The sequence below is a fragment of the Suncus etruscus genome, chromosome 19 (assembly GCF_024139225.1).
Source record: "Suncus etruscus isolate mSunEtr1 chromosome 19, mSunEtr1.pri.cur, whole genome shotgun sequence".
Classification (NCBI taxonomy): domain Eukaryota; kingdom Metazoa; phylum Chordata; class Mammalia; order Eulipotyphla; family Soricidae; genus Suncus; species Suncus etruscus.
The window spans coordinates 26355453-26374105 of NC_064866.1; the positions used below are offsets into that span (position 1 = coordinate 26355453).

The 18653-nt window shown below is 37.2% G+C and overlaps 1 protein-coding gene across 1 annotated transcript in view; it reads right to left on the minus strand.

Annotated features, from left to right (window-relative positions):
• Positions 1-4109: 4109 nt before the first annotated feature.
• VAV3 (vav guanine nucleotide exchange factor 3) overlaps positions 4110-18653 on the minus strand; it is a 358886-nt gene continuing 344342 nt past the window's right edge. The window contains 2 exon segments of the mRNA XM_049765842.1: positions 4110-6498; positions 7093-7244. Coding sequence (XP_049621799.1) covers positions 6457-6498; positions 7093-7244 — 194 coding nt within the window. The 3' untranslated portion in view covers positions 4110-6456.

Sequence of the window (18653 nt, forward strand, 5' to 3'; positions counted from 1 at the left end):
TGAGGCAAGAGTTTAAAATAATTGTGGAAAATATTTTAAGAAAACTTCAAATGAAATAAAATTGTATGAGTAGATTAGACAGAATAAAAAAGAGGTAAAGGAAGCATTTTTTTCAGCTCTTAGAAATTCACTTCATGTATCATTAATGTAAAATTTAGCCCTCAAACCATCTTGGCAACAATGTCTCATCGTTAGGTGTAATAAATGCTGAGGGAATTTTTCAAATTCTCCACAAAACCACAGCACCTTTACACTGGTTTCTTCATATTATGCAGTTCTCGTTTGCACAAAATTCAGAGCATTTTATTAATTCATTTAAATAGGTTGCTTCCTCCAGAGGAACTTCCTCTCCTGGTGAGCTGATGTGTGATCCTGACACATAGGGTGAGAAAAAAAAAAAAAGGATAATTCGGTTGGGGCTGATGGACTAAACTGAAAAATGCAAGGGCAGAAGTGGTATTTTTTTCTATTAACATTTTAATATTTGCCGAAAGTTTTCCTCTCCTCATATCCCTGAAGACTTTGAGTGGGTCTGATCTTGGACATTTCCTTTTAAGAGATGCGATGCTTTGTCACTGTCCTTTTCGCCATGCTGTGCCTCTCTGTCTACATCTCTGCAGAAGCATTGGGATTGTTTTTAGGATCTCTCTAGTAATCTGAAGATGAAAAGAGGAAAGCTTCTAGGTGGAAAGATGCCCTCTATCTTGCCAGTTCATAAACTGAGGTCTTAACCTGTAGTCCCTCAAAACATTCTCTTCTTTGCAAAGCTAGTTGTAACTCATTAAGAACAATCCATATTGGAGAAGGGCAGGACCCCAAAGTTATTGATTTACTGCCTCTATAAAAGGGGGATTTGAACATACACAAGTTGAATATGATGGAAGAGTATAGCTATGCTGCCACAAACTAAGAAGCTTCCAGAGATTAGAGAAGATCCCTCTAACTGATCATCCTCTGGTGCTTTCAGAGGGAACATATAGTTCTGTAGATCTCATGATCTGGACTTCCAGCCTCCAGAACTATAGGAGAACATATTTTGGCTGTGATGTCACTGGGTTTTCAGTGCTTTGCTGTAGTAGCCCTAACAAATATGTAGAGGAGCCTCTCTGGGAAGATGGTGAAGTGTTGACTTCACAGGTCTTGTCTCTTTCAATGCACACAATTCAGTGTCATTTTTCTCAAATGTAAATAGGATTAAGTCACTCTCCTGCTTAAAACCCTCTAAGGTTCTCATCTTCTAGGCTGCTAAGAACTACCCTATCACCTAGAGCACACTCTGACTTAATCTTTCATGACTCTCTGCCTCTCAGCCTTTCCAGTGCTCTTGTTCTCTAAATATAAGCTCTCAGATATTCTTACATTTTGTTTCTGCTCAAAATGCCTTTCCTTGGTTTTCTTCTGTAGAATGAGGCTCTCTTCAATTATTTTGTGACTTATTATTATTCTCAGATATTCTTAAATTTTGTTTCTGCTCAAAATGCCTTTCCTTGGTTTTCTTCTGCAGAATGAAGCTTTCTTCATTTATTTTGTGACTTTTAGTCTCAATAACAATTACCAGTACCTTACATGCCACATCTGTTTATTGCTAACATCTGTAAGTATGTCAGCTCAAGTGTAGGAATAGTGCCGGTTTATTGCATCCTTCATCTAGAGCTCTGTAAGAGACTGAAGGAAGTTAGTCTATGAATGAATGAATGAATAATTTGATAGATATTTGAGGATTTCTTCATTTAAAAATTTTAACAGCTACTTGCAAAGCATGCCTGGTTGTTCTAACTTTTCTCTGCTACTGGAAGTGTACTCACTACTGTTGTGTCTGGCTTTCATGCTCCCTTCTTTCTTTCTCTCAACTCTTTGAACCACCGGAATAATCTTTTATTATTTATTTGTGTTGTGGGTATGATTTGGACAACACCTAAGTATGCTCAGACCTTACTCCTGACTCTGCACTCAGGATCATTTCTGGTAGGGGGATGATATATGGTGTTGGGATGGAAAACTCATCTGCTGCATGCTGGTTAGTGCCTTGCTTACATTACTATTTTTCTGATCCCAGGAAGGGTATTTTAATTTAATTTAATTTAATTTATTTTTTTGTCACACCCGACAGTGCCCAGGGGTTACTCCTGGTTTTACACCCAGAAATTGGTCCTGGCAGGCTCGGAGACCATATGGGATGCCGGGATTCGAACCACAGTCCTTCTGCATGCAAGGCAAATGCCTTATCTCCATGCTATCTCTCTGGCCTCAGGAAGGGTATTTTTAGATGAGAAAAAAAAGACTATAAACTCCCTCCTGAAGAGGTCTCTTTTAGTCATTCTCTGCAGAGCCTGGGTTCATTGAAAATATTAAAATATTGTCTAGAGGGGCAGGTGAGGTGGCGCTAGAGGTAAGGTGTCTGCCTTGCAAGCGCTAGCCAAGGATCAGGACCGCGGTTCGATCCCCCGGTGTCCCATATGGTCCCCCCAAGCCAGGAGCAATTTCTGAGCACTTAGCCAGGAGTAACCCCTGAGCATCAAATAGGTGTGGCCGAAAAACCAAAATATATATATATATTGTCTAGATTTTTTTCTTTCTTAATGAAGAACTTAACTTTAATCAGTGAAATTTATTGTTATTTGTGCAAGTCTGACAGTCCTTACACATGGTTGAAATTATTGCTTTATTTTTCTCTTCTCTGGCAAATAGTTGCTAGCAAGAGCTCCAACAATGCCTTCGTCCTGTATTCATGCCTATATAAATGAAGATAAGTACTCATTTCTAAGGAACAGAAAATAGCAGGAGACTCAGACTAAATTATGAGATTAAGTCAAACTAACTTTGCTCTTTCATCTCTGAGTCTCTCATTCATTGCTGGTTTGATTTGGGAGAACCCAACTCCCATGAAGTGAGATGGACATATGGAGAAGCCCGTGTGTGTGGAGACAGATTTGTTCCGAGTTGTGGTCTGGGATAACTGCAGTCTTGGATGATTCCTTGATTGAAACCTCAAAGAAGAACCTGAGCCAGAAGTACTGGGCTAATCCAATCTCTGATACTTAGTTCATAGAAACAATGGATTAATAATACCTGTTTGGAATACTTAGTTGATAAGTGTTGTGCTAAGTTATTACAAAGAAGTAGATAATACACATGCTGTGCTTGATTTATGCTCCAAATGTATCATTTTTAAAGTACTACTGAGGTGCTGGAGATTAAATTTAGTTTGGTCATGTGCAAGAAATCACCCTATCTGCTCCCCAAATCATAATAGTGTTATGTCAGCCAAAAGGAATAAAGCAAAAGCACCCATGGAATTGACTCAAGTAAAATATAAGTAAAAGCAATATAATCCTGCATTGAATTGTTGGGCCTGGTTGTATTGGTGGCAACAAAAGAAGCTGCTGAAGCAGGATTAATGTTTCCTAATTTATGCAAGGTATGAACTTGTGTCCTCTAATCACCCTGCCTTTACCTTTGGGGACTTACTGTACCAAGGGGAACTTGTCTTCACATTCTCTGGCTTGTCAGTTGATTCTTTTTGAATCCTAATTGGGATCAAAATTAAAAAATGAACAAAGAGAGGTCCAATCTTTTGACACCCACCTCTCTTGGAAGCAGTAAAAGAACATCTAAATCTGAGTTTATCTTCAATTGTTTCAACCACTATTTTGTATTAAATCAGTTCTTGAAATTCTAGAAACATACCTAAGCTCTCTTTCTTGCCCCCTAGGATTTATAGCTGTTCTGGGATGTGGTTAGGCAGGCCTGGGCAGACTGGTCAGGTCAAGATACCAGTTCTGACACCAGCTGTGTGATCTGAGGTGGAGCTGCAACCTCTCACAGGCCTCTTCTTCTTTCTCTGAGAAACGGAGATAATAAAACTTCTCCCTCTGGGGCTGTTGCAAGCTGATGCGTGTAAAGCATTTAGAGTAATGTGTGGCACAAAGAAAGCTCTTCCAAAGATACCATTTGCAACTACTCAATAGATTTTATAGGTCACTATTTATAATGTAGGCACTGATCCTGAGCTAAATCTAATAAAAAAAAAGTAGTCTTATTCTATGTTTCTGAGGAGCTTGAAATACATAAGATTATTCCATAGAAAGATATGACTCTTGAGAAATCAATTTATTGTAAGTAGTAACTATTTTATTGACATATTTACAAAATATTACAAAGTAAATACCATTCTAATTCACTATATTACACAGGGGCTTCATATCAGCAAGACAAAGTCTATGGAAAAACATTTACTTCTGTCTTTGGTATTAGAAATCTACACAAATTCGCAGCATTTGAAGTCGCCAGTACAAAGAACTAAACAGACAAAGTTGTAACTGGTAATGACATGAAAGGGGCTCAAATATTCTCTGCTGAGAATACCACAGGTCCATGAAATGCAACAGGAAGACCAAAACACCATTAAAAAATGGTTTGGGGGCCATACCCACAGTGCTCCGGGGTTCCTGCCTCTGCAGTCAGGAATTATACCTGGAGTACATGGGAGGCCATCTGGGGTACCAGGGACAGAACTTGGGTCTGCCATGTGCAAGGCAAACACCCTACCTACTGTACTATCTCTCTGGCCACATCAAAAACATTTGTAATGGAAAGACTCTATTAGCTAAAATTATAATGGAAAGAACAGAAAAGCTACAATATTGTACATAGGAGTGTTTCAAGTTTGTGTGAAATTATACTCTTCATGACAACAATTTGGCTGACACTAATAGACAAAACATTCCTCAGAGTGGCAGATAAGACTTTATAGGAAAGGATCTACTCCAAGAGTACCCATTAAAGATACTCTTTAATATGTACAGCATATCTTATAAAATTATTTTTCATGATCATTTACACATATACAAAAAATTTACTCATTTTAGCAAATAATGATTTTTCTAAAACACAATCACAGTTTACAGCATAATGAGGTAAAGGTGCTGGGTCTATCTTATTTAAGAAGTCCTAGCCCAACAGAGTCTTGAAAGGAGCAGACATGTGTATCCTCAGAATGTCAAATTCTGTCACAGAGACGGAGAAAGGGCAGGGCAGGACACACGCACTTCATTTCAGAGATAATCCAACATTTTAGAGCTGCATGTTTTCAGCTAGGATGAATCAAACTGATTTTATTTTAATGCTTTCGTGTTTTCCCCTGTTAAACATGAAAAGCTCTGATTCTTGTCAGAACATGACTGTTTTGATGAAGAAAATATGTTATGAGGAAAGGGCCAAGTTAGTGTCTTAGCTTGACTATCTTGACTAGGAAATCTGCAAATTCCAGGAAGAGCATGTTTAGACAATTCACATAAAAAAGTGAAAACTTGGTCAAATCAATGCACCACAGTGCTTATCTGACACCAGTTTATGTCCACCCAAAGAGTCTTGCACATGGAAAGAAGCTCAGTAAGAAACTACAACCCCCGAGTGAAGAGGATTAGAAATGTTCAGTGACTCCTGTGTGCCAACTATGCTCTCCTTCCAAGTCCTCTACAAAGTGTGACTGTGTAGACTCCTGAAACAATGTGAGAACCAGCAAATATGTCCCAGAGCTTTTTTTTTGGGGGGTGGGAGGTAAAGGGGAAAGGCATGAGTTAATGGATATTGTTTCTTTAAAACAACTCATTCTAAATTATAGCCCTTGATCTGTTTCTGTAAACAATACAACCTTAGATCATTTGCAAATACCTACAATACAGTAGGCAAAGATGGCTTCAAGTGAAGAACTGTTTCAAAATAAATCTATGGAATCAGAAAGGTGGTGAAGATTTAATAGGAATATGCTCTCTTTTATGTGTTTTTTCTTTGTATAAAGAAATATGGGAATATAATTAGGATATCAGATGAATAATTAAAAGCCCTCCGGGATATATCACTTATGAAGCAAACCTGAACATTTGCCTCTTAACTTATATTATGAGGAACATCTGGGGGTAAAACTGTTTCCCAGGCAATAAGTCACCTTGGGAAGCAATTGAAGACAAGTAATGCAGGACCAGTAAGCTACCCAAATGGCAGAATGCTTATTTCCTTCATGCTGGGAAAAGCAAAATTAAACGTCTGTTCTTTGAACCATTAAAAATCCTGGTGAATGGCACAGGAGAAGAAAGTAGATATGTGTTAAGCATTTATTAATGGCTGGCATTCATTGTGTCTGATGGAATAAAAAAAGAAAAAAGAAACAAACCAATGTGTTTGTAGGGCTCTTTGGAGAAGAAAAGCTCTTGGCTTTTGCCTGGTCCCTGACAATGACAGACTGGCAGGCTGTTTCTTGTATAGCTTGAGGCAACCCATTAATCTGTCAATACCTGCATCTTTAGAAATTCCAGCATTAAGACTAAGGAGTGGAAGAAGAAGAGGATGTTGACTAGCTACATATGCAGCTTTTTAAACTAGTTCATAATGATGTGAGACTTCGGTTCATTTCTTCTCTGAATTTCTGGTACAGGGAGTAATGCCGGGTTGGAATTTTTATTCATCCTCTTCCACGTATGTAGATGGAAACCATCCCACCTGAAAAAGAAAATGAACAATACAGAACATGACTGCATCTCTGCTTCATTTTCACCTGCGCCAGGTGAAACCAGGGCTTCTCCATGGCAAATGGCAAAGATTGCTTGCTTCTCTGGTGGTTCTGAGAAAACTTCTTAAAGTGAAGGCTCTCAAGTAGCATTCTCATATACTAGTACACAGATGAGCAAACTATGTGTGAGATGGGGCTCTTGATACTTCTCGGTTCCTATATTTCTGCTACAGATCAAGATAGAAAAATGGGGACACTCTGGCCTATTTTTTTAAAATTGATATGTAAAAAACATTAAAGAAACTGTATGCAACAATAAAATTTATGCTCTGAGATATAGGGACTGAAGGATGGGTAAAGCTGCTAAGCCCTGTTCCAAATGGGAAGGTCATGAAACTTGCCCAAGTGATCTTTATGTATGCCATCATCATACTCAAAACATTTTCCTTTGACCAGAGAGGAGTTCTGAAGCTGGAGATACATGGGGTGAAGGCAGCAATGTAGTCTAGAGGCTTCTCCAGGGTGCACTTGCTCCAACCCCTTCACTATGTGCATAAGCACCCAAGAATGAGAACAACACATACCCGGCCATTGACTTCTCCTCTCCACCAGCCATTAGCGCTCATCTTCGTGTAGATTTTCACCACATCACCTTTTAACAAGGACAGTTCTCGCATGTCTCGTGCGCAGAAGTCATAACGGGCAATAGCAATACCCAGCACTTTAGGACTCAACACTGTTGAGAAATGATGGAGAATCAGTGTTGATCTGCAGTTTCATGACTAAAGGAATCTAAGGAGATGAATGCTGCAGATGCCATCAAAATGCACAGCCGTGTTTTCATTTCAGACTAGTGATAATGGCAGAGGAGCTTGAAAGCAGCAAAACTGCTGTTTCAATTCAATCAAGTGCAGTCACGTTTATTTCATAAAGTTCAAAGAATCACTGTTCTGTTCTCACAGGCTTCAAATGAACTTTACACATGATCCACACCATTGAATTGTAGGGGAGGGGTGGGAAGGGAGAAGGATTAGGATCCTGGGGGAAGGGAGGGAGAGATACTGGTGATGAGTGTGGTGTCAGAATTATGTGTATGAGAAACCATTAACAACATTGTAAACCACTATATCTCAGTAAAAATAATAAAAAAAACAACTTTAAAAACAGGACTAGCTTTCATGAACATACAAGTTATTTGCTGTTGCTATCTAAACAGAAGGAATCTGAAAACCTTCTAAGGAGACAGAATCTAAAATAAAAAGCATCTAAAGTGGGTGAGAGCAATAAATAGTACAGTGGGCAAGGTGCTTGCCTTGCACACAGCTGACCCAAGTTTGATCCCTGGTACTCCATTTAGTTCTCTAAGTCTGCTAGGAGTGATTCTTGAGTCTAGAGCTGGGATTTCCTGAGCACTGCTGGAAGTTACCCAAAAACTATAAATAATAAATAAATAAATAAATAAATAAATAAAAAGCATCTAAAGTAAATAGCACAAATTTCTTACTGCTGACATGAAATAACTATTTCTAAAATAGAAACTCTATGATTAAAACTTTATATTTTTAACCCTTGTAACTTTTCTGAAACTCAAAACAGTCCCTGATTTTCTTGTTAAATAAATCATCACTTCCACACCATTAAATGTTTACATATGTGTTTTTTACATATTTTAAGACTCTTTGAAAATAAAATCAGTTTTTGTTTTAGCTAAACATCCCCAGATATAAGGATGCTTAGTCAAATTTACAGGCAGAACACATAAACACTTCCTTCTTTCAAATAAGTATTGTCTTACTGGAAACTTTTACTGAAGTATGTAATTAAAAGAGAGATGGACATGTGTCCATTAATATGTCCATGCGTGGGTTCTAATTTTTAAGATTAGAGAGGAGACAACTTACTCCCTCACATGCTTGATCCTGAAAGAAAAGATCTTTCAAGTTGTATGTTTATCTACAGTGTTTCATAACTCAATTTATATTAACTTTTCTACTCATTGCTCTTCAATCTCCGTAATGCTGAGAATTGGTGGGACATTATAATTCTGAATGTAAAGTATGAGGAAAAGAAAAAAATAAATGCCCAGCATCTATAACTGTGGTGTGCACAGGCACCCCAGTTATGCCTTTGGCTCCCCTGAAGAGCCAGTCTACCTGGAGTTGGAACTCTCTGACCTATCTATCATTCAAGACTTTGCACTGACAAGTTTTTATAGTCTCCAGGTGTCGATCATAAGATAAGGAAACAGCAATGCAATAGATGTCAGAACTGCAAATGGAGTAAAACAGGTCATTTTATTTTACTATTTGGACACAAACCACTTTGCTAGTTTTCTTACTGAAAACTGTCCTATTACTAGGGCACTATTCTTAGAGTCAGGGAACATAAAAACACCCCAATCATCAACTCAGTGGTGTGACCTTTCCTGGGTGTCTGAACTCCTCGAGGCCCCATTTTCTCACTTATAAAATGAAAAGTCTCAAGACAACTTCTAAGGTTCTTCTGTTTATAAATTTTACCATTGAATTGAGAATTAGATTAATTTTATTAAATCCATAAGGACACATTTTAGCCAAAATGCAGTCTGACATGCAGCATACACCTTCATTAAATATTCTATCTATATGACAGAAATCAAGACCAAAAATGCTCATGCACAAACTGGTGGGCAAGGGATTTGGTCTTTATTTTTTAGTAGTAAAACATTTGTTTTTGTTTTTCCTTTGGACCATACCTGGTAGTACACAAGGTTTACTCCTGACTCTGTGTCCAGGTATCACTCTTGGAAGTACTCAGAGAACCTAAGTGTTGTCGTGCAAGGATTGAAGTTGGGTCACCGCATGCAAGGCAAGTGCTCTAGGCACTGTACTCTAACCCTATTAGCATGTTTTTAATGCTTATTTTTAAATAAAAGTTCTGATCCTCAAGAAAACAAATACTTCTTCACTTCTGCTCCCTTCCAACCCCTCCCCAACAGATAAAATAGAAAATTTCTTAGTAAAATACATAGCATAACCACACACACAAAACTGGAATAGTGAGATGTCATGATAAATGATGGTTTTATGACAGAATGGAGGAAAGTGCATGGTGAAAATGTTACTCAAGGGACGGCATGGGAGATGTATCTACATGAGAAGCTACACAGAGAAGTCAAAATATTTCATTTGCAAACAGCAGCAAGTTGAAAGATATATAAAAGCAATAAAGCAGTACCTGACCAGAAAGGAGTGGAAGAAGGGGGAACAAAGCTGTAGTCTGGAGGAGTGACAAGAGAAAACCCACAGAACAAAGAAGGGGCTTCAGAGAAAGAAAAAGAGAGAAGCAAAAGAGCATTTAGGTTTTGACAAAAAATATCTTTTAAAATTTCATTTGGTTGTTGTTGATTACAAAAAATTGTTGGAATATCAAACTTTACTTTTACTTATTTTTCTAGATTGCTATTTATAAATGACAAACATTTCCCTTTGGATTGGCATTTGTTCTTTAATTCAAAGTGGTCTTTACACCTATAGGTGAATAAAGCAAATGTTCCCTAGATGGCATCTTTGAACCCCTTTCCTTCAAGAAGTGGCTTGATCTTGGCTGTTTCTCAATCCCTACTCAGTTACATCACTGGGAATAGGAGATCCTATAAATTCTTATGTAAAATACACTTCACATCACAATTCATATTAAGAAATGAGTATTGAGGGCCTGGAGTGATAGCACAGTGGTAGGGCATTTGCCTTGCATATAGCTGACCTGGAGTGGACCCAAATTCAATCCCCAGCATCACATCTTGTCTCCTGAGTCTGCCAGGAGTAATATTTGAGCACAGAGCCAGGAGTAACCCCTTAGAGCACCTGGGTGTGGCCCCCAAAACAAAAACAAACAAAAAAAGAAATAAGTATTAAGGGTGATATCAACAAAACATGTTGAACCCTTTGAATTTGTTAGAAATTCACTCACATAATTTAAGAATCACCTCTACCTCCATTCCCTAAAGTATAAACATGTTAGCTTATTTGGGAAAAATAAAACTTAAAACACTCTGAACCTATATCTGGAAAAGTAGAGTAAGATTTGATGTTTTTAGTTGCTTGAAAAGTTTCAATTTACTTTGAATAAAGACTAATATTTGTCCAAAGGGTATAAACTAAACATAAATACTTTGAATAAAGACTAATATTTGTCCAAAGGGTATAAACTAAACATAAATATAATATACATATTATATATATATACAGATGTGAGATGACCATGTAGTGCCGGATTTGGAACTCAAGTCCTTGCATATACTAAGCATATGATCTACCAGTTGAGCTATATCCCAGACCTTGGAATAAATTCTTGACCATGCCTTGGTTTTATACATTAATTTCTTTTTATGGCTGCAAGTGTTTTCGTGACACTGAAGTGGGGGAAAACATATTATCTAGAACCAAACTTGTCTGAATTAAATCTTCCTAGTAATCCTACTCAATGTTCCAGAGCTTTGTTCTTCATTTAAATAACTACTGCTGTATTTCTGCAGGTCATTCTCACAATGGAAACATACTGCTTGGGTCTTGCTAGTCATTCACTTCATCTGAAATTTGAAGCCATCCCATCATTGAATTATCAGCCCTAATATGTCAATATAGCTACATACACCATTTCAAAAATACTTGCAACTTTCTTGCCATTTTCTCCCTAAATATTAAATCTCAGCTACTCACCTTGAATATTGACTCATTCTTCTATTTCCAAAATTATAATATTTCCAATTATTTATTTTATTATTCTTTTATTCCTATTCGAACTGTCTTTTTTTGTTGTTTTTACTTGTTTGTTTTGGGGCCATAATGGAGGCAGTCAGGTACTCAGAAATTTCTCCTGACAGACTCAGGAGACCATATGGAATGCTGGAAATCGAACCCAGGTCAAATGCATGCAAGACTAATGTTCCACCCACTGTGCTATCCCCCTGGCCCCCACAACCATATTTTAATACCATCTGAGGAAATCAGCTTCTTTTTCAACTCAAAATTCCTACTAGTTTTAGAATGGTGCTGCTTCTTCACCTTGCTTCTTTCTGCCTACCTTAACCTCCTTAAAACCAAAGCTGAGTTCAGGCCCCTCCCATTTGTCTTCGCTGACCATTCCAGACAACATTGCTGCTCCCTCTGTCCTTTCTAACCATCTGTTAGGCATTGCATCACAACACTTTCTGGTTCTGTTGTTTAATTACTGTGTGTCCTCCTGTGTAGTTAGTCATTGACTCTAGAGAGCAGAGGCCAGTTCTTATATTGCTCTTCATCCCACAGCATCAGACCCAGTACTAAACAACTGAAGCTGCTGAACGGACAAGTATCTCAGCAGGGTATTTAATTTTATAAGATCCTTATGTTTCTTTCTCCTATTTGTTTATCTCATCTTTTGCTCACTTAACTTCTCAATATGACTTCCAATCAAAGATGGCATGACACAAAGGAAATAATGTAAAATGTGCTCAGGTTTCATTCCCCCATGATCCCTGAGAACCATTAACAATCAATGATATTCCTACAATAATGGTACTTTTTTTTTCTGAGATGTTGAACAGCTATTAAATAGTACATGCCTCATGGCATTTACTATGCTGCATGCCAGAGAAAACAGAGTAAATTGTTAATCAGTTTCTCCTGCCATCCCTGTATAGTTCTTGTTAAGAATTGCTTGGGATGCTTTCCACACATTGTAATATGGCTTATTGTTAACTCTGCTACCTAGACATACACTTCTATTTCTAGTTCTCTTGAACTGCAAAATAAGCATTTGAATGCTTGGGACCTAATATAGAACATAAGTATAAAGTAAGATGTTTTCCTTGAAAAGTATAACTTTAAAGATGTAAACAATGTCAGAATAAGGTGTTTGATCAAACCTGTATACAGGTAGTGAGAATATATTCACCTATTTCTATTTATAGACAGGAATTCCCTTCAATAAACTGCTTGTAGAGTATTAAGACAGGGCTAAGATAAAAATTGTTGGTAGGTGCATATTCTGAGGAAGAGTTAGAAACAACCAATGAGTGACAATGATATTCAAATATGAATGATGTGATGTTATGCGCATCTGAATATCACTGTCATTCATTGGTTGCTTCTAATCAGCATCAAATGAGGTGATGTTATCTCTTGGCCCTTTTACTTCCTGGACTAGTATTCACTTTACTAGCTAATCCCATAGCTGTAAGTATAACACACTGCTTGAGAGAAATTCCTGAGAAACTGGACAGTAGTTACTGAGGCAATATTATTTCAGTATTGAATCCGTTAAAACTAATTATTTACAAATGCATACTTTAGTTATCAGCCTTTACTTGTTCAAATAATTTCAGCTCCTACTGGTACCCAAAACAAACAAACAAAAATAAATCCTTGTTCAGAGATACCATCACATTCAGGCAGGTCTGTATGACAATTTTTAAATGATGCGATTTGGCATTTAGTCATGGCATTAACAAATGAGTGACTTAGTATAGTCACCTCAGTATTTCTCATAATGAACTACTGATAACAATGTACTTCATTATTATCACATATTATTCATTTGTTAACTTTTCCAAGTCATACAAGCAAAACCTAAGTACTTACACTGTTTTATTTTTAAAATTATTTGTTTAATTAGAAAATTAGTCATCAGCATGCTCATAATAAAATAATTGGTAAATTACTGGTGAATATTATTTAGTTTTAAAACAACTAAAAAGAAAGTTTACACATGTATTATAGTTTAAAATGAATAGTTAAAAAAAAAAAAGAATAAAAGAGTTCTCCTGAATTGGTATCTGATGCTTCAACTATTGTTGAAAAGGCATTGATGAAAGTAATATATTTTGCCTTGATCATACTATTAATTATCATAAGAAAGTAGAAATCCACTCAATTCTCAGCAACTTTAAATGTGCACAGTAGGACTGAGCTGAAAGAAACACTCTTCCTTAAAGTACTGCCTATCAAATTCACAAATTATTTTGTACTCTCTCTTCCCTATCTACTAGATGTATTAATGAACATTAAACTTTTTCAATTTGGTCCCTGCCATAGACATTACTTAATAGCTTTAAGTCATAACAACCGCCCATGTCCACATTTATCTATGTAACAAATGTTAATAAAATTCTCAAGCAATTGAACCAATGATAATCCTACTGCACAGTCCCTGTGTGTTTGCTTCTCTGCAGGGGCTGAAAGGCTTTCCTGAAGAATTGTGTTCCTATGTGGGATGCTTTGATGAGCGATCCGGGTGGCTCTCTCTACCAATACTGTCTACAGATGGCCTAGCAGCAGAGAACATGCAGAGCATTTAATGAATGTTTAATTTAAATGTGAGATCCTTAACCTGGTTTTATTATGGAATGTAGAAATGACTTCCTCTGTGACTTGCAGCAACACTCAGTAGTATTAAGTATCTGTTCACCTAGCTCTCATAAATAAAAAAAAAAAAAAAAAACGAAACCCATTGTTCAGGGTTGGAGAGATAGCTCAGAGGACCCGAGTGTAAGCCTTCCAGGCAGGAGCCTCAGGCACAGCCCCAGGCATTGCATTATCCCCCAAGCACCACTGGGTGTGGGCTTGCAAAACAAACAAAAAACTCTTCCTTAGGATATTTAGGTATTTTCTATATTCTCATTGGAATAACTGAGCATCACTGAGATTTGCTTTGCTTAACTGAACGCTGCAATTTGTTATATAAACAAATCTTTACATGAAATTGAAAGATTTCACAGAACAAACATCTAAAATAAAAATAGAAAAAAATGAAGAGCTACCTTTCCTTCAGTAGTGCATAGCGTAATACATAAACCAATAACAAAAAGAAATGAAGATAAGACATTAACTACTTGACAAACTTTATCATTTGACCTTGCAAGGGATTCTATGATTCTATGATCTATGACTATGATTCTAAATTTTTACTTTTATTTTGATTTGTTTTTACTTGAATAATATACTTTTTTTTAAGCATCATGATTACAAACATGATTCTAGTTGGGTTTCAGGCATAATAAAATACCTCCCTTCACCATTTTCACTTTTAAAACATTGATTGAAACCATGAATGTGCCAAATACTGTGCTAAATAAGATGTTTATAAGATATACTACAGAGACAAGCATCTGACAACAAAGGAGCTTACAAACCAGTAACATGGCAGCTACTGTAATAACAGAGTAGGAAGTTATTCAATTGAATCGAGGATTTTTTTGTTTTGCTTTGTTTTTGGACCACACCCAGTAATGCTCCTGGCTATGTGCTCAGAAATCACGCCTGAGTTGGAGTACATATGGGACACCAGGGATCGAACTGAGGTCCATCCTGGATCAGCCAGGTGCAAGGCAAATGCCCTACCACTGCACTATTGCTCCAGCCCCTGGACTGAGGATTTTTTAATAGACTTTATGCTTCATTTGAGCCTTCCCTAAACAAACAAAAAAATCCCATCTTCCAGTTTCTCATTCCCAAAACTCTCAAGTCATCATTGAGCCTTTCTTTGCTATTCTACCTTACGTCTCATAAATCAGAATATGCTGTTGGATAAATTCAAAATATATTACCTAATGTATGGCTATAATTGACAGAGCTGCTATCATCTCTCATGAGGATTTCTGTAGACCCACAAAATTGGTCTTCCTATCTACTTTCTCTTTTCCAAGGTCATTTTTCTTTCCTTTCCTTTATTCTTTTCTTTTTTTTTAAGCACAGAAGCTGATAAACCTTTTATTTTGTATTTGGCAATTCAAAGGATTTAATAAAAAGTTCAAGAAATCATGTGACAAATGGTCAAGATTTTGTTGAGTTCACCTTTTGCCTTTTTTCCATTTTTCTTATTGTGTTATTATCCAAGTGTTTCTGTCAGTTCCTCAACCCCCCAACATTTTCTAGTCTATGGTTACATGAACATATCCTACAGATGTTTAGAAAACTTATTTCTACACAAGCTACATGGCTGCCACCAAAATTTTAATATACCCTTAAAATTGACCACCATCTGCTTCGTCTATGATCTTTCCCATGTCCTTAAGAAATTATGCTTATAACTTGTCCATTGCCCTAAAGAGGTATAGTGTTTTTCTAGTTTCTCTTGTTTAATATGGGAGTGGAAAAAAAACAAAAACTTCTCTGTTGTATTTAGGGTCACTTTGGATTGCTAAAGTATATTCTCCAGTAATGCTTTTAAGGAGGGGATGCAAAAAACCAGTCTTTAAACTCTTCAGTATAAAAAAATATCTTTGTTTTGTCTTCAAAATTGAATCCAGTTTGGCAGAGTAGAGAATCGATTACAGGCTTAAAGCCTTCTTCCTGTAGAACTCAGATGATGTTAGCCCATTTTAGCATCCAGAGTACCTGATGATAAATCGCCATCAGCCAAATTCTTGTCTCTCTATAAGTTATCTCTTCTCTCTGGAAAGCTATAAGATTTTCTCGTCATGAGAATTTCAAAACTTCACTAAAATATGTCTTGGGGTGAGTCTATTTTTTATCAAATTTACTGAAAATTTGATAGGCACTAACAATCTCAATACTAGAATCTCTTTTGAGTTCCTGGAAGTTTTCTTCAACTAATCCCAAAATTATATCCTCACTTCATTTTCTTTGTTATAATTTTCTGGAATTCAAGTCAAACAGATATTGGTGCTTCTGGATGTATCCTCAATGTCTCATTGCCTTTCTTTGTTCTTGATGTGCTTGGCCATCCATTTGTATTGGATCCATAGAGATCCTGATCTTTTAGGTTGTTCATTCATTCTTTTTTTAAACTTTATTTATTGATTGATTGATTGATTGGTTTTGGGGCCACACCCGACGGCGCCCAAGGGCCACATCTGGCTCAGCACTCAGAAATTGCCCCTGGCAGGCTGAGGGCCTACATAGATAGGATGTTGGGACTCAAACTGGGTCCTTGCAGGGTTGGCCACATGCAAGGCAAATGCTCCACTGCTATGCCATCTCTTAGGCCCCTAGATTGTTCATTCTCAATCCAAAAAAAAGTCTATTCTGCTATTCAGAGCATCAGTTGAGTTCTTTATTTGCAAGACTCTGGGTGGTAATGTCTAATATTGCCAATCCCTTCTGTAGCTCTTGGAAAATACTAATAAAGTTTCCAAGGTCTTTTGTTTCTTGCATTGCATCAGCACCTTTATACAGGAGCTTCGTTCTTTGCAAGGGTTTGTTTCTCTCTCTCTTCTTCCTCAGTGCTTAAGAGGTTCATGATTTTAGATGCAGTACTCTCATCCATCCAAGAGTGCTGCTGCTGCTCATCAGAACTAATCTCTACTGATGAAAAACCAGAGGTAAAAGCAGGGGTTGAATAGATGGCCTCACTTCTCTGACTGCTGTGCCCAGCTATCTCCTCCAAGGCCACCTTGCTTATTTCAACTCCAGACTCTCACTTTACCAGTGTGATCATGACAACTTAAGTCCTGTTCCTCAAATACTCACACTTCTCCCCCATCTAACCCAGAGATCTCTTCACCCCCCCACCACATCCTCTTCTAGCTCTGAAATTTCTTCTTCAGCCCCCAGAGCTGAGGTCTCATCTCCTTCCTCCTCAAATTCTGAGGCCTCTTCTACCTACTCCAATTCTGAATTCTCTAGCTCCAAGGACTCCATCTTCTCTGACTCATCTTTCTCCTTCCATACAGAAAAATCCCCCTGGATCCCATAGTCTCTGTCCTTTCCTGACTTAGCAACCCTCATCTCTTTAATAAATAGAAAACTCAAGACATCCTGGGTAGATTCCTCAGCTTGACACTTGGGAGTCTGTTATGGTTTGATCCATATTTTCATAAAAATGTATCTTCTTCCTTGCTTTATTTTCTTCCTTTCTAAGGAGTTCTTTCAGCAATTCTCTCATAAATGGCTTTTGGCTTTCAAATTTGCTGAGGCTTTGCAGTTCAGAGAAGGTCCTTAATTCACCATCACATTTAAAAGCTAATTTAACTTGGCAGAGAAACTTAGGCTCAAAATAATTTTCCCTTAAAAGGTTGAAGAGATACCTCCATTGCTTGCTAACATTAAGTGTTGCTGATGAAAAGTCAGCTGCTGATCGTAACACTGCCCCTTCATCATTGATCAATTCATTTTCTTCTTTGGAGGCTTTTGGAATTTTTCCTTTCTTCATCATTGATCAATTCATTTTCTTCTTTGGAGGCTTTTGGAATTTTTCCTTTCTTTGTTAAGTTATAAAGATTTTCCCCCCCACCTCTCTCACTTCTTTGACATGTCCATCCTATCTAATCTTTCTGATTTCTTCTGTACATCCACTGAGCATGTTGCAATCTCTCACTCATAGCCTTTTTTATTCTTTCTATAGCTTTGCCATCTTCTGGTGTATTCTAGAATAATTCTTTGTCTTGGCAAATACTATGCCCTTCAGCTTTCTCTAATTTCTTACTCAGTTGAGCAAGTGCTTTATTTTTACAATTGTCTCCTATTTTCTCTACCAACCCCAGATTCCATGAGACAAAATGCTTTCTTTGCTGCCATTCTTTTCTTGTACTGGCTCTCTTGGAATTTTTCACTTTGGACATTGCGCTTATTCCTAAACTTTCATCCACTTCATTCAAAAGAGTATTGTTCCTCTAAAACTCACTTGTTGAAATCTAATGCCTAATGTAGCAGTACTAGGCGATAGTGCTTTTGGGGGTTCCCTGGATCATGAAGATGGAGCATTCCTATGTGGGATTCGTAAGAGAGATCCCAGAAAGCCCCCCTATAAAAAAACATATCTACTACAGTCTTTTCTGAAACACAAAGCAGGTTCTCACCTAGGAAATTTACTATCAATAATGCCATTTGGAATTCTAGTAGTAGTAAATGCAATACATTTCTGCTAACTGTGAATAATTTTAGTCTATGGTATTTTGCTATGGCAGTCTGACAAACTGAAATATCTTATTAGAAAGGGAACATTTGGAGTTGGACCCTGGTGCCAATCTATTCTACTATTGAGATTATTTAGAACTAGTGATCCAGCTTGCTATTAAGCTACCACAAGAAAGGGACATGGTCCTCCAATTATTTTCCTCTTTCTCCCCACCTCCAGTGAAAATTGTAAGCAATTCATTGCTAAAACTCCTAAGCATCATTACTTTGTATATTTTTAGAACAATCACTTTCTAATATACAATATA